The 21,094-nt window shown below is 59.9% G+C and overlaps 1 protein-coding gene across 4 annotated transcripts; it reads right to left on the reverse strand.

The window, feature by feature from the left end:
• Nucleotides 1-84: 84 nt before the first annotated feature.
• On the reverse strand, nt 85-21,093 carry PCSK7 (proprotein convertase subtilisin/kexin type 7). 4 transcript variants are annotated; one of them, XM_030021621.2, is made up of 16 exons: nt 21,009-21,093; nt 19,372-19,851; nt 18,753-18,887; nt 18,150-18,315; nt 16,091-16,181; nt 15,206-15,260; nt 13,260-13,398; nt 12,553-12,653; nt 7,403-7,570; nt 6,205-6,312; nt 5,163-5,265; nt 2,700-2,856; nt 2,450-2,544; nt 2,190-2,283; nt 1,722-1,839; nt 85-1,527 (listed from the first exon to the last, which is right to left on the reverse strand). In XM_030021621.2, the coding sequence occupies exons 2-16, from the start codon at nt 19,837-19,839 to the stop codon at nt 1,117-1,119; spliced, it is 2,409 nt and encodes an 802-aa protein (XP_029877481.1). In that variant the 5' UTR covers nt 19,840-19,851; nt 21,009-21,093; the 3' UTR covers nt 85-1,116. The 4 variants fall into 4 exon arrangements, with proteins under 4 accessions (XP_029877481.1, XP_029877483.1, XP_029877482.1 ...); XM_030021623.2 differs by lacking the exon at nt 21,009-21,093 and adding an exon at nt 20,303-20,763; XM_030021622.2 differs by lacking the exon at nt 21,009-21,093 and adding an exon at nt 20,216-20,763.
• Between the last annotated feature and the right edge of the window lies 1 nt (nt 21,094).

Consider the following 21,094-nt stretch of genomic DNA (forward strand, 5'->3'; position numbering starts at 1 on the left):
AAGGGCTGGGAGGTGCAGGGTGACTCACGTTTCCACAGCAAGAAAGTGCTGGGAGGGCAGAGGAGCGATGGAGGGGGGAAAGGAGGCTTTTTAAGACTTTATTTGGAAAGCTACACAAAAGGGCTTTGCCGATTAAAAAACAAACCCCAGCTTTAAAAAAATAAACCAAGGAACCCAAGGACACACAAACAAGCCAACCCTGCTCGCAGATGAGCCGCTGCCAGAGCAACTCAACCTCCCCTGCCTGGCCCAAACCCGGCATCACCCACGGCCTCATCCCTCCTGGGCACCAACCAAAGCCCCAGCGAGCGGCGGGGAGGCAGACCCACGGAAGCGACCACAGTGAGCTCGTGCTGCCACGATACCTGTGGCAAGCTTGAGTTGCCACCTTTTGCGCCCACCACAGCAGGGACAGCCCCGTCCTGCCCCCCCTGAGCAGGGTGGTCAAGAAAGCCCCGCTGCGTTCTGACTCCCTGACTGCAGGGCTGCTCATGTGGTGGCGGGAGAGGAGGAGAAGGTGTTGGATCAGAGCACAGGGGACAGGGAGCAAGCGTGGGTTGGAGACTGGCAAAATGGCTCCCCGCTTTGAAGCTCGGCATAACTGGTGGGTACTGGCCAGCTGCTAGCCCAGCGGGGCAGGCGAATGACAGTGTTGTGGGGTCCCTGCCTGCAGAGGTGGCTGCCAGGGGCCCTGCCACGTTTTCCAGGCTCACGCTGCAGAAATGAGGGAGAAAGTGACACTTCTTCCCTGTGCTGCAAGGCCATGGGGGCCGGGGCGGGCACGGGGCTCTGTGCAGAGCCCCGCCATGGCCACCACACACCCAGGAGGCATCTTCACGAGGCCTTGCTCCACGCACAAAGGGAAGCCCAGAGTGTCACTGCAGGGCAGGCTCCGTTCAGTGTGGGTTTAAGGCTTGCTTTGTTTTCCAGAGCGAAGGAAAGGGAAGCTCCCCTTCCACTGCCAGCAGTCTTTCTCCTTGTTTCTGAGCCACTTCCAACACCACCTTCCGCAGGACACAAGGGCAAGCGTCCCTGGTGGCTCAGGAAGTCGCTGCTGCCCGTGCTCAGGAAGGACGTAGTGAGAGGGAGGGACGCAGCCTGAACCCCCAGCCCCAGCTAGCACGTCTGGCGCTCCCTGTCCTCCGAGAGGAGCTCGGCTGTTGCCTCCCGGCCAAGGTACCCCGCTCCAGCGGTGGCCGCCTCGTGAAAGCTGGCAGCTCTGCTGCTGCTGGGAAGTCTGGGGTGGGTGGGGGTCCAGGATCCCTCGTCCCCCTCGCCTTCCTGGGCAGGCTCTGGGTGCTCACACTCCATCTCTACATCCTCGATGTCCTTTTCCCGGTAGAGCGGCACAGACTCCATCTCCAGGCCGCTCTCCAGGGCTCTGTGCTTCCCTCCCTGCTGGTACCATTTGCAGGCGGTGGAGCCGTTGCAGGTCAGGTCAAGCCCCACGTTGTTCCTGGTCAGGCAAACCTCCAGCATGTAGTAGAAAGTCCAGAACACGGCAAAGCAGCCCAACAGCAGGAGGGTCTGCAGAGGAGGAAACCCTTTAAGAAACGAAGCTCTCAACCACCCCAGAGCCCTGCCCCATTGCCCAGCAGAGAGGGCACAGCGCCAGGAGGATCAGCGAGGCAGGTTCCCACTCCTCCAGTCCCTCCTGCAGAGGACGGGGTCTCCCCGCTTGGCTCCAGCCGGCAGTCTCCCTGGCCCGCAGGCAGGCTCACCTTGAGGGTGTTGGCTGTGATTGTGTAGTGCTGCTCCTCGGGGATCTCCAGCCCCGGAGGGCAGGGCAGGGAGAAGTCGCTGCTCAGGTACTGCCCACTCATGGCTTCCTCCAGCAGCCTGGGGGACAGAGGCACCCCATGAGGGTCCCACAGGCAGGGCTGCTCTAGGAGGGGCCCAAATGCCCACAAAGGGTCCGGAGAGACTCTTCCACTGCTGAGGGTTGCCCTCCTGGGTCAGATCCGGCCAACAGAGCTCTCTCCTACAGCCCACAGCTCCCCTGTGAAGTGCACTGTGGGCAGCCCCAGGGCCCTGGGCCAGGGGCCAGCAGCCGGGCTGCAGCCTCGCCCTGCCACATGCCTCGCAGCAACGCTGCTCCAGCCAAGCAGGACCTGCTTAGAGACTTCCGATCACATCCCTTAGCCCTCCATCTCCCGTCTCCCCATCGAGATGGGGTTGTGGTGTCCTACCTCTGCCGTTCCCTCATCTCTGCTGGGGACCAGGAGGAGCCATACAGGGTCAGCTGCCACTGCTTCAAGGTCCCAGGCCTTAGGCTCTCATCTCCTGGGGAAGAAACAGGTTGGTCCAGTGGGGAACTCTCCCACCCGGCCGGGTGGCAGTACACAGAGCTAACCCGCAGCCGCGCAGGTGCTGAGCTGGCAGCTTCCCAGGCCACGGCACGGAGCTGCTGCCACCGCCCCATGAAGGACCTCTGGAGGGCAGGACTCACCGATGTCCCTGATGACCAGTCTGTACGTGCCCTGTGCTTCCTCGCCCCAACACCGGACTGTGGAGAAGGTCCAGTCAGCAAAGCCATTGGGGTCCCTGCCAAAGGGTGAGGAGAAACAACCCATGAGAGGGTAACATTGCCTGAGCCGCAAGGCTGGACGTGAGCCCTGGCTCTCCTGCTTGGGGCCAGCTTGGCTGGGTGTCCTGCCCTGCAGCGGGAGCCTCCACACCCTGACCCCCTTGGTGCTTACGAGTCCATGCTCCTGGTGGTCCCTATCAGGGACATCATGCCGCTGGGGCAGAAGAGCCTGATCTCCAAGTTGCCGCGGCGGGGGTGGGTTATGGTGACGGTGACTGCCACGTGCTCCAGGGTTCTCATGCCAGAGAGCTCCAGGTCAGTGGTGGTGACTGGGAAAGGGAAGGCAGGGTTTGCCGAGGCTGGAGGCCGGGATGGAGCTGTGCTCAAGAGGACACACGTGCTTGTCCCTGCCTCCTCCTGGCTGCCCCCATGTGTCTCTGCCCCCGCAGCAAGAAGCAGGACCCAGGGCAGCCACACCCCATGTAGGGAGGCGCTGCCAACGAAGCCACGCTATGCTCGGCAGCCTGGCCCTGCTCCATGCTCTGTGAGGAGCCTCCTTGTCTGTCCAAGCGGAGCCACCCATGCACCTCCCTGGCTAGTACAGGGAAAGGTGTCCTGGCATGCTCCCTCCTGGGCACGCCACGTTGTGTTTGGGCTGCTTGACATGGACCAGAGGTGCAAGAGGCACCCGGTAGTGGCTGTCCTCTGCTCGCAGCTGTGCCCTTTGTCCCCTGCCTGCCTGAGTTCAGCTGGGACCAGACAGGACGGAAAGGATGGTGAGAAAGGGGTGAGGAGTAGGCGGTGAGGAAGGAGGGGTGGAAGGCAACTGCGCAGCAGTGGGAAAGCTGCCTCCCGGGCACCTCCCAGCACGTCCCAGAGCAGGAAGACAAGCAGGAAGACGATAGGAACCCACGCTTTCCTTTGCTCACAAGGATGAGGCCCAGGCATGCCTCCCTGCCCTGTCATTTACCGGCAGCCTCTCGCCTGCAACTGAATCCTCATTTCACAAGCGGAGCACAGCTGCTGCCTACACAGCATGTGCCGCTGCCCCACAGGCTCCCCGACATCCAACTCTCCCCCGGCCCTGACTCATGGCTTGTGGGTTCAGGAGCCCACCCAGAGCGCTTCAGCCACTGCAATGAAATAATACCTGGTCCTTCATCAAATTCTCCCCGCCCTGGATTTGTGGCAGCTTTTGGCAGCCCCGGAGGCTCCTCTGAACCCAGTTACACAGGGGCCAGGTTTGGAAAGAGGACTGGGATGAGAAGCCTGGTGTCCAGACTCCCAGACCCTATCTCAAACCATTCACAGCTCCACAGACGCTCCCAGCCCCAGCACTGCTAATTATAGTGCAGGAAACCCTGGCCCTCTTCAGAGCAGATTTCAGGCCGTGGCTCCGTCTCCTCCTGGCAGCCCTGGCTGAGCAGCAGGTGGGTGCTCCCCAGCCTCTTCTAAGAAGGGAGGCAGGCGCACCCCAGGACCAGGCAGCCTGCGTGTGGCGGCGGGACGGCCCAGCACCCCAGGGCCACCTGGGGAAAGGGTTAACTCGGCATCAGCCTGTGTTACCTGGGGGACAGTAGTGCCCCCCAGCCACACATTCCTCTCTGCCACACATTCCTCTGCGCATACTTCTCCAGAGCAGCGCCTCATTTTTGCCTCTTCCAAACTCTGCTTGCTGCCTGGCTTTCAGCTCACAACTCCTTTTAGGGCAGAAGGAGCTGCTTCACCTCCAACCCTCTGCTCAGAGGCAGAGCGGGGCTAACCCCACTGCCAGCCTGATGTCACCCCTCTGCCCCTCTGGGGCTCTGCAGTGCTGGTACCTGCAAGGGAAGCAGTGTGCTGCAGAGCCAGACTAGCCCAGCTGGGCAGGGACAGGAGAGAGGGAGAGCATGTGCCCAGCACCTGCCCAGCATCTCCTCAGCCTGCAGCAAAGAGGGGAGGGACAGGACCACCTGCAAGGAGGGAGCCCACCTGCCGAGCTCCAGACTCTTTCCAGGGGTCCTCTGTCCTGGGGAACAGCCTCCGGGCACTGCCAACCCCCAGCACCTCTGCAGAGGCTGCAGCTGGGGCAGCGAGGGGTGCAGGGCCAGGCCCCCTGGGACAGCATTCCCCATGCGACAGGGAGGGGGCCAGTGGCCCAAGAAGCAGTGCCCAGCCAGAGAGCCGGGCCCTGCTGAGCGGGCCAGGAAGGGCTTGGGGCCGAGCTCTCCTTCCCACTGGTAGCAGCCGGAGCAGTGCCTTGTTTATGTGGACAGAGGCTGGCCAAGTCGGGAGCTGGAGCATTACCTAAAATGGTCAAAGCCAGAGGAGCAGGTCTGGCTGCTGCCCAGCCTGGCCATGCTCACTAATGCCTGTCTGGCTCCTCAAAAACATCAATCTAGGGGATGGAGTTATGGGGAGGGGACCACATCGACAGACACAGATCCCCTGGGGGAGGGAGAGCAGCAGGAAGAGAAGAGAGAGGAAAAAGCCCAGGCAGCCCAACACTTAACCCCTTCGTGGCCTCAAGCAGCCCAGGGCTTGCCCTGCCAGGCTGTCCGCATGCCCAGCTGTGTCCCATGCCAGCGGGAGCAGGCTGCATCCCTGGCCTTGGCGTGTACAAGCACATGCTCTCATGTGGCACACCTGCTCTTACCATTCCAGGTGACCTCCAGCTCCTGTGGGAGTAACGGGATGGTCCTGCCCTCCTTCAGTGCAGGGCTCACGTATGAGGCAAGGTACGGGACGGACTCCCAGATCTGTCAGGGGAAAGGCGAGAGGATTCAGGACGAGGTTGCACCCTCCCTGCGCATCCGTCTCTCAATCTCCCACCACTGTTGCAAGCTGCTCCTGTCAGTAGCACACCTAATGTGTGATGCCAAGGGGCCTCTCCCGACGCTGCTCCTGGGCATGCGAACCCAGGCTGCAGCAAATGAGTGCCGCAGGGCTGGACAGGAGTGCCCGCACGCACACCTAGCAGCAGAAGGAAAGCGACTGCCTGCAGGCTAGAGGGGCCGATCGAGACTCCGGACTGCCCAGCTCTGGGTTTGGGACTGCCCAGCTCTGGCTTCATCTCTGCCACCACCTGAGCGGCTTTGAGCATTACTTGAAGCCATTCCGTTTCAACCCCAGGCACAGTGGGGCACGAAACGTAGCAGAACCCAAAGGCCTGCAGGAAGAGAGCAGCCTGAAAGTCCCTGCGAAACAGGGGGCATTGCTGGCAACTGGCAGTGACCCAGCACAGCTGCACGGTGCTCTACACACGACTGAGGACCATGTGCCAAAGGGATGTGCCCTGGTCTCCATGCAACTGGAGGCACAGGGAGGAAGAGATGGGGCATGACGCCCTCCCTGGAGCCCACTGCATAGGGAGGAAGGTGCTGGGGCTGCTGACGGAACTCCCCAAGCCATGAATCAGAGGCTGTCGTCTCCCACCAGCGAGGGCTCTCGCCCATGGCTATATATAGTGCTGAGAGAGCAGCAGCTTGGGGGCAGGTTTCAGGCATTGCCGAAAGTCTCATTACTTCATACCAAAAGCAGCCTTATAGCGAGGGCCGGCAGGATGACAGCCAAAGCGCTGGCCCTGAACGGCAACAGGGTCACCCCACGGCGTTGCCAGTACAGGACCTGTCCCCGCCACCAGGCTGTGTTGGCTCCACCTGCCCATGGGGCACGCCTGGGACAGGGAGGGGAATTACCTTGGCAGCGTTCACCAGCCTCCAGGCATTCAGCAAGCCAAAGCCATGCTGATGGCTGTGGCTGAAGCCAGCCCGGTTGATGTCCCACTTCGCGTGGCGATCCTCGTACTGAAAAGAAACGCAGGGCACTCCCGTTACCTTGGGGGACACCAGCAGCCTGGCAAACCCAGAGGCAAGGGAACCAGGCCTGAAGGGAAGGAGGCTCAGAAACATCCCGCAGCAGTGGGGAAGCAAACCCACATGGCCTTATTAGAAAGAAACAGGTTGACCTTTGTTTGAAATAAGTCCCAGGACAAACAGGCTTCCCAGCTCCTCAGAAAGGAAATCAAGCAGCACAAAAGGGCACAAATGCCTCTGCTCTGAAACATCCCAGCTGCTCCCTGCTCCCTGCCGCCCAAGCCCCAGCCTGTGGGATGGCAGAAGCCTTGGGGAGAAGGAAGCAAGTCCTTTAAATCAACAAGAGCTGGGCCAGGACAGATCTGGGTCCCATCATTTATCAGGTTGTAGTGCTCCAGCAACGCTGGCTGCCAGCTACGGAAAACATAGCCCTGTGCCAAAGTGAGTATGGCATTAGCTGGACATGGACCCCCGCTCCCCAGAGGGGTGTGAAAGAAGCCCTGTCCCTAAGCCGAAACAGGCAGCTCCAGTCAGTTTCCACTCTGCAGTGAAGCTGCATTGGAGTCGAGGCCGAGAGCAAGGAAGGGCCGTGTTTGCTGCCAAGCTCGGTGTTATGTCTGTTTCCAAGAGCCCGACTCTCTGGAGAGCCTGAGGAAAGGCCAGAGGCAGAGCTCCTCGCTTTCCCACTGCACAGACGGCAGGGTGGCACTGCAGAGATGCGTGCCGGCCCTCCGGCTGGGCCAGCCGCACCGCATGCGCACACACTGTCCCGGTGCCTGCGGGCGAGGCATGGCGAGCCCCTGGAAGACCTGTATGCTGGCAGATGGAGGCATTCCTGGAGCAGATACCCCATTTATTATCATGACAGAGGAAAATGCCTCAGCCACATTCCTGGAAGGAACAAGGGGTGAGGGGAAAACGCAATCCCTTTGCTGGGAGCCAGACAACTGAGAGATTTATAGAGGGGCAGGCAGACATAAACAAGGATGTGCACAGCAGGACCTCGGCCATCCTGCAGCATCCCTGAAGGGCAGCTGCAGGACAGAGGGAGGGAGAGGGGGAGAGGGGGAGGGCCACTCACCTTGGTGGCGGTGAAGACAATGATGTGCTGGACATCTCGCCAGGTGAGACACGGCCGCACCTGCAGCATCAGCGCAATCATCCCGGCTGCAAGAGGGGCAGCAGCTGATGTCCCCGTGTGGCCCTCCGTGCAGCCCGTACCCTTCTGCAAATCCCAGTCTGTTGTCACCTTCCGAGAAAGAGAAGTGATACTTCCTGTCAGGCCACTGTTTGCCATGCTGGGGTGGCTGGGATTGGTACTCGAGCAACCGAGCACGCAGTCCCAGCCCCAAGCTGTGCCCTCGCCACACCAGCTCCACCAGCAGCGCATGCTTAGCCTATGACACAACTGCCAGCAAAAGCCCTGGGGACACAGGATAGCGTGCCCCCCCACTATGCAAAGGGCACCGGAGATGGGGGCTCTGAGGCTCCCCCCCCCCGTCATCCTGGACACAGCTAAGAAATGAGCAATGCTCGAACACAACAGGGAGAAAAAGGGCCAGCAGCCGCGCTCCTGGCAGAGAGCAAGGCAGATGGTGGAGAGCTTGCGAGCGAGGGCAGCCCAGGCACCCTGCATGGAGGCTGGGGTCCTCATTTACTGCATGAGCACCCCAACAGTGTGCAGGGTAGTGGACAAGCTGGTGCGTTTTCTTGACAGCCCTGCGAGTGCTGATCTACTGCTGGTGCGTTTCTGTCAGCAACACTCACGTAATTGCTGCTGCTCTACCACAAGCCCGATGAGGAGGAAAAGATGCCCCCCGGGCTGGCTGGACACATGAAGGGGAGGCTTGGAAAACTGGGAGCGAGAGGGGAGAAAAGATGGAGTCGGCAGCTCTCCTCCCCAGCAGTCTGGGTCCCCCCGGCTGGCCCTGTCCTCCCACGCCAAGGGCCCTCTGGGTCGCCCGATTATTATCTGCTGAGGACAGTGAAAACCTTCTCCACCTCAGGATAAGCTGACCATCCTGGGGGAGAGAGGAGATAACACAGCCCCTGCCGCACTGCTGCTACAGCAATTACAAGGGTGCTTTGTAGGGCCAGCAGTGCCTTTCCCTGCTCTGCCAGGCAGCCAGCCCAGCCAGGCGTGTCTGTCTAAACACGGTCTGCCCTAGGTGAACAGATGGGAAAGCCTTTGAGCAGGGAGAGGGGTGCAAGGTTTGGCATGGAGCAGGAATCAGAGCATGACAGCCCCGGCAGGGGAGAGCACTGCTGCGTGCACCGTTGGGCTGAAGACCTGGCCTTCTCTGCACTGTGCCGGGGCACACGGCAGCCTTTAAAGGGCACCACAGAGACTCACACAGCACCTTCACACCCCTTCCGAAGAGATGTGCTATGTCAGAAGGAAAAGGAGGGACTGCGGCTGAGCGTTCATGGTCCCTTGCCCAGGGACACCTCCTCCTGCCTCCTTGCGACCGCACAGAAACACGGGCAGGGAAAGGTGAGCTGGGGCAGCACCCAGTCCCAATACAGCATGCCAAAGCCAGCATCCACAGCCTGACCCCCTCTGTACATGGCTTTCAGACAAAACGAGAAAGTTATAGAATCGTAAAATGGTTTGGGTTGGAAGGGACCTTAAAGATCATCTAGTTCCAACGCCCCTGCCATGGGCAGACACCTTCCACTAGCCCAGACTGCTCAAAGCCCCGTCCAACCCAGCCTTGAGCTCTCTGGATGCCCAAGGATTCCCCCTCCAGAGCAAAGACACGGGGTGGTGGCCCTTAACTCCCTGCCTGCATGAGCCAAATCTAATCTGTCTGTCTCCCAGCCGTCTCTTCCCGACAGGCAGCCTCCCCCCAGACAGGAGGGAGGAATTTGCAGCACGAGCTTTCTTTCTCTCTGTGGTTGCTGAGGTCAGGCTGGGAGACAGGAGGGGCAGCCAGAGATCCCATCGTCCTCCTTCAGCCAAGACCAGAACAACAACAAGAGCAGGGCAGCAGCAGGGGGAGAGGGTCAGGGATTAGTTGCTGAAATGCCTGGAAACCTTTCCCAGACGATTCCTGGCCAGGACGTGAGTACCCAGCAAAAAACAGCGCAAGGTGGAAAGGACAACGCCACAGTTCCCCAGTCGAGAGATACAGCCCTGTGCTGGGAGCTGGGATGCAAACAGTCCACTACAGGGCTGAGCAGAGTGGCTCAGGCAGCTTCTCCCCAGGGTAAGGGCAGGAAAGCACCTTTGCAGCCACTGTTTGCACAGTGTTTAGCTAAGGATAGGGAACGGTAGCTTTACACTGCTCTGGACCACGGATGGTTGCTCTGGCCTGCAGGAGCAATAGCCAAGGCACAGGAAGGTCGCACGCAGGCACTGCTCCCCTTGCCCCTGCTCGCAGCCAGCTCAGCTACAGAGGCTGGACCAGCTCTTGCAAGAAGCCTCCGATTTCAGTCAACATCGCTGGGGCCTTCGGAGGTGACACCTCTGCTCCCCACGTGTGAAAACCAGCACCAGTTCAGGGAGAGGCACGCTCCCCTCCAACTCGAACACCGTGAATGTTCTCCAGGGGACTCTGGACACATGTACGGAGCTGTGCTGCCTTAGGACCAAAATACCAATTCGAATGAGCTGCTGCTGCTCGAGACAGCCGCTACTCATCGGGACCTCAAGCTCACCATAAAGAGTCCTGGAAGAGCCTCGCTTCAGGGACAACGCATCCCAGTTGCGAAGCAATGAACGTAGTTAGTTTCCTTCGGAGAGAGAGAGGAACTGGGCCTGAACTAGGCAACTTTGGGGGAAACTCAGGGCAATTACAGTTTGGCACCTTCCTCGTCTTCACTGCTGACCACAGACAGCATCACTCCAGCACAAGCGGGCCTCTGCAGAGGGATCATACGGGACTGTGCAGAGCGCACAGAGCCTCTAAGGAGGCATCGAGAGGTCCCCAAATGATGCCACCTCACTGCAAACCGAATGTCTCCCTGTGCTCCCCATGGGGAGACAGCCAGCACTGCCAAAAGCTGTAGGTTTTGTTGCCTTCTATGCTTGACTCCGTAACGTTCTGCCAGCTGTTAACAACTCCAGCTTGCGCTTGGACACTACACGTCCTACAAAGAACACCCTGAGCAGCATAAACGTTCAGTAGGAAATGCAGCTAGTGCCAGAAGCCGTATTAAATTCTTCCCATTAAGGAAACCACACAAAGTTTATAGTCTGGTAGAAGAAAAAAACCTAGCAGATGGCTGCTGAGAAGTTAACTCTGAGATCACTGAAGCACAGTTAAAGGGCATTTAGGAGGAGACTATCCTCCAGAGAAAGGGGTGTGTAAGTTTTAACATGGCACCGGCTCACTGAAGGAGCGATTGCGGTACTGCAAAGAAAGGACAGCTCTCTGGCACATGCCGTACATAGGCTATGCACAGCATCTCGTCCTGGCTCCCCGATGGAATACCAGCTCCTGCATCAGTGTCCCGTAAGGCCAGTATTCGAAATGAAGGGCCGTTCGAGACCTCTGAAGCACTCTCACCTGTAGCAGGCTTGGGGGAAGCTGGACATAAACCCCAAACTCTGTAACCCCTGATGAAAACACAGCAGAGCCCTTGCTGGGCTGCCGTTCCCTTTTTTCCTAGCATCAGTAGTTTCCAAACCAGCCCAGGACAGCTGAAGTTATTTCTGAAAGGAAAAATGAGCTCCATTCTGGATTTTAGTTTCCCTGCTGCACGAGCCGAGTCATTGCTCCCAGCCGATCACACCGTGCTCTAGTTAGGCATGGGTTCCTGCCCTGGCTCTGGACTGCAAAAGGAGCTTGTTGAGTCCTAACCAGGTGGCTGAGGAACCCAGGCTCTCCCTGTTCCCCCGGTCTACCCAGCACGCAGGGAAGCCTGTTTGGCGAGCCTGGATTCAGCTCCTCTCTGGCAGGCACAGAGCCACAGCTGCACGTCCCTGCTCACAGAACACCCTGGGCGCCATCCCTCGTCCGTTAGGTGCCCTGAGACCCCCCAGCACACACTGCTGGTGCTGATCTTGCACTAGGTCTTTGGTGCCTCATCAGCTTTCCCAGAAAAGTGCCTTTGGGAACCGCCCATACCAACGGGAGACCCTCCCGGTGCCTGCCGAGCCAGGGACAACCCTAACAGTTGGGCCTGGGAGCCAGTGACATTTACCCCAAGCGCCCCAGGATGGCCTGGGCTCTGCAGTCCCTGCTGGCACTGCAGGACAGGAACAGGTCACAGCCATACGGGCTGGTTAGTCTGACTAGCCCCCCGAGTGCACCAGCACCAAGGGAGGAACGTGCTGGGTCAGGCCTGAGGCTGGGGAAAACAGGCCCGGCCACTTGGCTTGGGCAAAAAGGACATTTTGTTGACAAGAAGTCATTTTTTGGCAAAAAAAGGAAAAGCTGATAAAAATATTCTGAAAAATTCAGCTGGGAGAGGCACATGTGCCAGAACGCAGAAGGAACTGGGGCCAAGTAGCTTAAAGAGCCTGATGCTGCTCCCAGCCCTCCGTGCTCGTCCGTGCTCCCGCATCCCTTCGGAGCGGAAGCAAGGCGGGGCTGGCTGGACAGGGTGTGCCGCTGCCCCCGCGGAGCTGAGCCGCAGCTGCCCCTGCCCCTTTCTCTTCAGGAAAGCTCGCAGCAGCATGGGAGTCTCGCTCCAGGCTCCTTCCTTGCTGCGCAAAGAGGGCACACGCGCAGCTGGGATAAAGCTTGTCTTCTGCTGGCTCCCCGGATGACATTCCCAGGGACACAGTGCAGAGGAATTTCTTAGGGGTCACCCAAGCGGCCCCCGTCCCAGAAGGTGTCTGCCCGCAGTTCCCAGCATTGCAGAGCAGGGAGATAAGGGAACACAGTCACTGTCCCTTTAGGTCTGACATCCTGCCTGCACTTGAGGTGACAAACATGACATACCCAGGATCTGCATTTGGGGCCAGGAACTTGGTGTACCCGCCAACACCTGTGCAGAGAGAGGGTCACCACACTGCAAGTTGCAGGCTGACAGACAGTGACGACACAGGGAACAATTAGAAATACGAACCTCCCTCTCAGAGCATTGCTTATGTAGGACCTAGATAAAAAACACGTTCATTCCCTGCCTCACAGAGGAACCCAACTACCGGCCTAAGGCAGATGCATAGCAATTGGAAGGGACGGATCTTCGTCCCTTCCTCGCACTGGGCTGTTCCAGCCCCGCGGCCAAGTGCGGCCAGCAGAGCATGGGGGCAAGACATGTGTCTTGCGTGGTACTCACAATGCTCCTCATCATCTTGTCCCCGCCGCTGAAGGTCACTGCTAGCATGGAGGCACACTCCTCGGCATAGAACGGCATGGAGCCTGTCTCGTCCACTGCACCTGGGAAAAAGAGAAAGGCATCGACCATATGAAGCCTGTTTCACTTTAACTGCTCAAATTGCAAGGTGATGAGCCCCTGAGAACCTCTCCTGCTAGCTGTGCTTTTTCACAGGCTGGGAGCTGGGCTGGGAAACTGGAGCCAAGTCTGTATTTTTCACGTCTGGAAGATCTACAGGAAAGGCAGCCACAGCAAATGACCTTTCACTGTGCTTAGTATTGCACAGATCTTCTAGCCCTCACGTAGCTTCTGCCGTCTAGAAAGCAGATTAGACATCTCTTTTCCAACACACAATGATGGGAATGCTGCCTTTCAGGTCACTCCCTCAACGCGGCAGTGTGTCTGTCAGAGCCCCAGCGATGGAGGCCTCAACGCAGGCAGAAATTTCTTTGGCCTCCTCTTGCTCTGTACGTCACAAGAAAACTGCAGGCTTGAGGGCTGCAGCCCAGAACACCTCTACACACTGCCACATTCATTCCCAGAGGACAGACGGTTTCCCATGGATTCCCCCTATACAGCCAGCTTCCAGCTGGGCAGGTTTTGCGCTTTTGGGATGATCTCATCTTTCCATGCTGGGAAGGAACAAGACAGAAGACGCATGCACTCACCTATTGTGACAGTGTAGATGGAGTTGGCGTAACCATCATAGTTGCAGTTGTCACTGTGTTGCCCGCCGTTGCCACTGGCCACGACAAAAATGCTCCCAAAGCCCCTGCGACCCGCTATCACGCCGTGCTGCAGGGCAGCCTGCGGAGAAGGAACCATTACTGGTCAGGGCATGTAGGCAGGCGGGCCCTTCCTGGGCCCTTCCCCGCTGACCCCGGAGGGTTTCTGCCAGCAGCCATGGCTGGCACACGTGGCTGTGAACCATGGGGGTGCGGGGCTCTCCCGGACCTCGCAGCGCACCTTGCTGCTAACCCCAGCGCAGACGGACACGTGTGCCTCTCCCGAGCTGGGGAAGCATTTGCCCTGCAGACTGCTCACAAGCACAGGACGTGCTGGAAAGCTGTGTCCCGGCATCCCCATCCAGCAACCAAAGTCCATGCTCTGAGATTTCACCAACCAGCCCTGCCAAGTACTTGGGGTGATAGCGGGGCCAGCCACAACCCCTCCGGGCCGTATTTCAACCGGCTAGCATAGTCAGGGAGTTGTGTCTGCTAGAGCCCCAACCAGACGCTGAGATTCCAGAACGAGTGTGTTACAAAGGCAGCGATGCGGCCAACCTCTGGGAACGGCCGATCTACAGCTTACTATGATTTTAAGTGGATTTTGCGTAAAAATAAACAAAGAAAAAGCAACCTTCCAGGCAATCACAGCACAAAGACTGATCAGCATTCGAACTCCAGAGGAAACATAGCAGCCCAAGCCCGCCCAACTTCAGCAGGGCTCACTCCGGAGCTGGCTTTTCCAGAGCATCGAGGCTTTCCTGCCGACAGAGACTACCCACACGGGGCTGCTGCCCTTTTGCGAGGCTCCAGCTCCCACATACGCCTGGGCTTTGCCTTTGCTGAGAAACACAACTACACCAGCCCCACTTGCGAAGAACATTTCCAGGCCGACACCTTGCACAGAACTCATTCCTGCCTAGAAAAAGGATATGCCTCTGATGGACAAGCAAGAAAGCAGTCCCGCTGGAAACCAACCCTCCTCCTCTGCCCGCCCTTTGGCAGGTAAAGGCACATACTGCATTGGCCAGAACGCCCTCCGGACGCTCTGCTGCGGTAAAGTGGGCTTTGCTTGCGCTCTATGCCCCAGAGCTTGTTACAGCTGTTTCTGCATGCAGGAAGAGAATAAATTAACTTGCAGAACTGGAAACCATTTGTCATTGCGAACTGATAGCTCAGCTGTCAGCATTGTGCTGAAGAGCACAGTAACTGCTATCTTGTGGTTAGAAAAGTACAGCAAAAGGCTGCCGAGCAAAAGAGTAATTAAGCAGAACCACATCCCAGGAGCAATGCAGTGCTGGTTTTGGGGCCTCCTCAGCAACCCCTCACCGCCGCACATGGGCAGCAGGAGCCAGGCGTGGGCAGGCCAGCTGCGTTTTGCAGTGGCTCTGCGGCACGGGTGCCCCAAGAATGCCTTAACGGCCCAGGAAGGAGCAGCTTCCGCTCTGACACTTCCCCCCACTGCGGTCCCACTGAGAGCGAATGCAGCCATCGCCCCAGCCCCTTATTTACTACTAGTGTTTGAAGGCATGCTCCCTGCCTTGAGAACCACCCTTAGCACTGGGAGTGCTCGGTGCCCCAAGCGGAGAGCGTCCCTTGGGTTGCAAAAGTTGTCAGAAGAATACCACAGGTTGCAAAAGAGCATCTTCCTGCTGGAACCAGCCTCTCCTCGGAAAGCTCATCTCCTACTGCCAGAACGCTGCCCTCCCGCAGCAATGTCACCTCTCCCCACCACACAGTAACATGCAACACCTCTGCTGGCAGCAAGGGAAGCAAACAAACGTGCGCTGCGCCACAACATCCCTCCTCGCCTGTCCAGGCAGCTGAGAAACCACAAGCACCGGAGGGCCAGCCCAGGGGTGACCCGTGCTGCTGGGACTGTTTTTTACCTTTCCCAGTTGATGGGGGCCATCCACAGTTTTCCCATCGTCATCTGGACCCCAGCTGCAAACAGAGACACCATGAAGAGACCGCCCCAGGAGTCGCAGACAGCAACTCTTCCTCCCGTTACAGTTTGCCACCACAGTGAGCTACAAGCAGCCCCCCAGCTACTCCCAGCACCACGACTGGGATTGGAGGGCACTGTACTTTCCCATCCGGCAGGCTGGCCCCTCGCTGCTGGGATATCGCTCTTGTGTTTGCACTGTGCCCCTGGGTCAGATTCCAGTGGACAAAATGTTTGATTTTTTTATTGAACAACCAGCTTCTCACACATTCCAGTCCCCGTCACACAGTTCAGCTGGGGCTCCCTGACCACAGCGGGGGGCACAGTGCCCCTCCAGCTCAGCCAGCCTGTAGGAGATGCTGGAGCAGCGCTCAGAAGGCGGCCTCGCAACTGTAGGTGCCGTACACAGCCCAGGCCAGCCCTCGAGTAACAGCAATACCACTGTTACTCTTAACAGCAGTAACAAAGAGCAGCACCTTACATGCCTGGCTGCAGACCCCCTCGAGGCACAGCTGCGCAGAGCCCCCGAGATAGCCTGACAGCAGGGCACAGGTGGGTGCCAAGCCCGGGGGGGACAGGCAGGGTATTCCCACTGTGGGACAGACCTGCCACCTCACAGCCCGGCTGCCTGCCTGCCAGGCACGCTCACAGGACCCACAGGACCGGCGGTACTGGTTTCGGTCCCTCAAGGCTAGCTGGAGCCACAGGAGGAGAGGAGCTGGCGTGAGCGTTCAGCCACAACCTGTGACCCCCTCCCCAGGCAGAGTGGGGCCCATAGCCTTTCGCTGGGTGTTGGCAGGGCCCGGCTCAGGGTCCCCTTGGGGCTCACCTGCAGCTGTAGATGTCATTGATCTGATAGTGCTTGTTGAAGGCAATGGCCTCCATGCTATCGGTGAGGGGCCCATCCAGCACTCGGATGCCTGCAGGACAAAGGACAACGAATGTGACCGAAGTGGATCCACGTAAGCTGTATAAACAGCGCAAATAAACGCCTTGGCAGGTTCACACTGGGGACACTTGCTTTCCCAGCCTGACAGAACCAGATCTCCTGGAGCCGTAGCCCTGCAGATCAGTCCACAGGAGCCAGATGTGTGTGAGGGATTGTAGGCGCACCCTCACGTGCAGCTCCACATCCTCTGCTGAGCATGGCTTTTCTGCCAAGCGAGTCCTCCAGTCCCACTGCCAGAACCGAGCTGGTGATGGTGACAGCACAACCAAACACCAGCTGGGCTCACTCCCATGCACCCCTGCGCCCCCCTACCCAGAGCGCTGCTCCACAGGGGCTTCCTCACATCCCACCCTCAATTATCCCATTGCTTTTCAGGGCTAGTCCCCGCCTGGAGCGATTGCTTCCCCTTCCAAGTCGCCAACCAACCAGCCATCGCTTTGGGATGGACGGCACGCTTGCCTGCTGAGGGAAGGGCTCAAGAGTCGCAGGACACCCCAGCGACTGTGCTCAGACCAGGAGGGCAAGGCTGCTGCTCCAACAAAGCCAATGAAGGTTCAATACTGAGTTTTCAGTGACCCAAACCACTGATAATTACCGTTCCGCATCACAGTTTAGCCTGGCAAAGGATGTTACAAATGGAAAGCAGACACGCATCTCAATTAAGCCTATTCATAAACAGTGCAACCACCACCCTTCTCAGCTCTTGCCTGACACACCACAGGCAGCTTTTTACTGTCCCATCTGAGCCGTCCCCATGGAGGAGCAGAGCAGCCCAGCTAGAGATGTGCTGGCTCACCCTGGCTCTCCCCGCCCCGGCTGGCATCACGCTGGCTCCAGCAGTTCCATGCTGCCAGGGCAGTCCCCCTGCCCCCCCCCAGAACTCGAGGCTGCCCCGCTGCACTTACCCTGCAAGGCCAGGCACAGCTTTGGAGAGCTGAAGCCCGAAGAAGTGCCAGGTCCCGCCTGAGCGACGCGGCCTTAAACCCTCCCTATTCCCCACGCTGCAGTTAAAACTGTGAGCTCATCTTTCCTTCTGCCAGCTGCGCTCCACCAGCAGCATCTGCCCGCAGCCTCCCAGGCCGGCTGGAGCCTGGGGACCCTCCTGTGCCGTGATCAGGGTGGCTGCTCAGGGAGCTCCCCATCGGGACAAGGTAGGGAGGGAGCCGAGCGCAGGGCAGGGGTGCAGAGCCACCTGCAGTGCCCTTGGGCAAGCTCCTGGCCCCCCAGCACCCTCCTGGCACCACAGGGCCCACCCACTCCCCAGCCCGCTGTCGCAGCCAGGAAACGTGGCACCATCTGCCGGGTACGGAGAGAATCACGTCCCAGGCTGCAGCACAGCAGCACCATCCTCTGCTCTGCCAGGGACACATCCTGCCTGGCACAGAGACCTCACCTCCCCCCCCACCCCGTGAAGAAGCGCAAGAGCTCCGGAGACAGCTGAGGCCGCAGCGGCACACTCCCTGGCTTTGAAGAGGAGACGCGCAGCCAGACCTTTGCCACCTGTCTGTCTGCACAAGGCAGAGCCAAGACCAAGGGCCGGGGGAGCGTGGGGGACTGGCAAACATTTGCTTCCCCAGGGCCTCCCAATGTGCTGCATGTCATCGCACGTTTGCCTGGCTTTGGCCACGTGGTACGGATGTGCATCTGCCAAAAGCTCTATGGCTGGGCAGGTGGCGTGCTGGGAGTACTCGGGAAAAGCTGCCCCAGCACACACCTATCCCACTCTGCCAGGAACCGGCTCCCCTGGAGAGGAGCTCAGACAGACACCGGTTCCTCCCTCTGACAGAGCGACCAGCCTGAGCAAAGCACCAGCTGACTCAGAGCTGCTTCGGCCAAGCCATCCCTCCCACGGAGCCGTGCCTAGGCCCCACAGAATTGGAGATAAGACAAGCTGGGCACGAGCGCGGCCCATTGGGGTGCCGTGGCGTGCGCGCGTTACCTGCAATGCGGCTCCCATAGGCAACCCCCACCGTGCAGAAGCTGTTGTTTGGCACAGCAGCAATCTCCCCGGCGCAGCGGGTCCCATGGTGGTTGCCGTTCTCCTCATCGGGGTGAGGCATAGGGTCAGGATCGTTGGAGTTCAAGTCATAGCTGCCTTCTGGGCTCTGAAAACAGACCCGCAGTCGCGACCCAGGGCTCTGCTCTCCTCCCTTTGGGAAAAGCAGAACTTGAGAGCATGCTGCATGGGCTGAAACACAGCCTGGAAGCCACAGGAACTTAGAGACTGCTTCCACACAGGGCTGCAGCTCAACACTGCTATCTGCTGCTATGGGAAGGGGACCAACAGCAGCAGCTTTAGCAACTGCTGTGGGTCAGAGGGTGGCCAGCTCTCACTTCTAAGCAGCCACCTCCCACAGGTAGCGCAAAGGCCAGTAAGCCTGCAACTCAAGTGCAAAATCTCCCAAGGAAAGGTTTGCCACCAGCTCTTCCCACCCTGGCCAAGCCCAGGCTGACAGCGCAGGTCTACCAGCAACCAAGCACTCTCACCTTGCCTGACTTCCAGCCTGCCCTCGCACCCTCCCGCCGTGGAGCCGGCACTCACGTAATTTGGCTCTATGTCTTTGATGGTGTGCTCCACACCGTCATCCACCACCACCACTGTCACACCGCGCCCCGTCACGTTCCGCTCCCAGACGCCCGTGACGTTGATGTCCTTCCCGGGGCTCTTGCGGTTGTTCTAAGCACCAGAAAGGACAATGAGGGGAGAGGAAAAGCAGAGCAGAGGGTCAGCTCCAAGGAAAGGGGCTCCCAGACCTTTTGGGCATGCTGGCTACGATGTGCAGGGCCGGGGCTGGGGTCGGGCTGGGAGAGCAGGGAGGAGTCGCAGGACGGTCATGGAAGATTTGTTTTAGACGGACAGCGAGCAAAAGTTGCTCGAGCCACGAAGTGGAGCGGCCAGTACCACAGGGCCGATGCCGCGCTCCAGCCTGCTGACCGCACAGTGTGCTCCAGCTGAAACCCCTCTGCCCACCCCAGCATTGCCGGTGCGGGGCCAGCTGTGGGAGCCACCTCCTCCCATTATTGCAGTGAGCACTCTCGGCATGCTTCCTCCTCACCACAAGGACAGAAAGCCACTGTTTTGCCTGCCACGTGACAGCTCGCTTGCGGCCAGACAAAGGGCCCGAGCCTGCTGGCACAATGGGAGCCAGAAAACCACTCACCAGATGCCACTGCTGGGGGTATTTGGGATCGTTAAAGTGCAGGCTGCGTTTGGAACGTTTCAGAAGCTTCTGTTCCGAGTGCCACCGCACGCTGTCATGCTGTGCAAACAAAGTGTCCACCGACCTCCTTATTGCTTCAGGTTCGCTTGCTGCGTGGCCGTCAGGCTGGTAGGTGAAGAGGTAATGGCCCTTGAGCTCCCCGACGCGGCCCATGTTCACCAGCCCCGCGGTCCGGGCCAGCTCCTCTGCCCGCTGCTCCAGCTCCTCCTCAGGCGCGTCCAAGCTGACGGCCCACGTCAACTTGACATGCCGGGCTTCAGTGCCGGGAGCGCACTCCCCGCTGCAGGCCAGTCTGTCTGATGATGCCAGGGGGATCCAGGCAGTGCTCAGCCAAAGGCACGTGTGGATACAGAGCGTGGCCTCCATCCCTGCGCTCCATAGCGGCACCCTCCACTTCCAATGCGGCATCAGACAGGCGGGCTGCAAACAGCAGAAAACGAAACAGGTGAGAACCTCTCCTGCCCCACAGTGCGGTGGCCACAGCCTCACCTGAAGGTCCCACGGAGCCCCACAGCTCCTGGTGGGCAATGTCGGCACCTGGGCTTGCCACCAACCCTCCCCTGCCCCAGGCATAGCAGAGATCCCCTTCCAGGGAAACCCCAGCCAAGGCAGCTCCTTCCCAGCGGCGTAGCACCAGGAAGCCAGACCCAGGCAGGGCAGGGATTGGTCCCAAGTGCTGCCCTGCCTGCCAGGGTGGCAGTCCCAGGCCAGAGCAGAGCCCGCTGCCAACTGGCAGAAGAGGGGCCACTTCCTTCTCTCACCGCGGCCCGGCACAGAAACAAACCTCGCAAGGAATGCCACGCTCCGCGAGGCACCCGCTGCCACGAGCCAGTTCCTCTTCTGGGGGAGGCCTACCGGACCAGTTTCTCACCTGCGCCGTGGCCAGAGGAACCTGCTTTCACCCGGCATGGGTCGAAATCAGCACTGAGCCCTGGTTCAACCCCCCGTTCCACAAGCCACTGCCCCGCACGCAGTCGGGGGAAATCCCGCTCTGTTTCCCGCACCCAGGGACGCGGCCTTGCGCTGCCCGGAGCTCCACAGCCCCCCAGCAGTTTGCCGGTGGTGACGGACCCCATCTCGGTCGGCTTCTAAGCCACCGATACAGCTCACCGGCTGCAGTCCGCCTTGGACACCGGGATCCAGGTTTCTCTCCCTAAAAGAAGGGCTTTAGCTGCCCGTCGCTGCCTGACACTCCGGGAGCGGCACCCACCGGAGCCCTACAGCCACCTGGGGCAGGCCCCGAGCTCCCCGCTCCACCGGCTAGCCACTTCGGCGTCAGGCAGGAGCCCGAGTCCCGGAGCCCCGAGCTCGGGGACGGCCCGGGCAGGCCAAACGCTGCCTCTCCCCGACCCACCCCCTCCCAGCTCCCGGGGCCAGGCCAGGCGCCCGCCGCGCTCCTTCCCCCGCTCCCCCGGGCGGGGCAGGCCGCCTTCAGGCCGGGCCAGGCCCGCGGGGCTCCCGGGGCGGCGAGTCAGCCGCGGCCGCGCCGGCGACCCCAACCCGAGCGAGGGGGCGGGCGGGGCCCAGGGACCCGCGGGGCTGCCTCCCCTCCCGCCCCGTCCCCGCCGGGCGCTCACCGGGCATGGGCCGGCGCCGCTGCCGGATGCCCGCCGCCGCTGACAGCGACGTCACATCCGGCAGTGGCGGCGGCGGCGGAGCGGCC

The sequence above is a fragment of the Aquila chrysaetos genome, chromosome 8 (assembly GCF_900496995.4).
Source record: "Aquila chrysaetos chrysaetos chromosome 8, bAquChr1.4, whole genome shotgun sequence".
NCBI lineage: Eukaryota > Metazoa > Chordata > Aves > Accipitriformes > Accipitridae > Aquila > Aquila chrysaetos.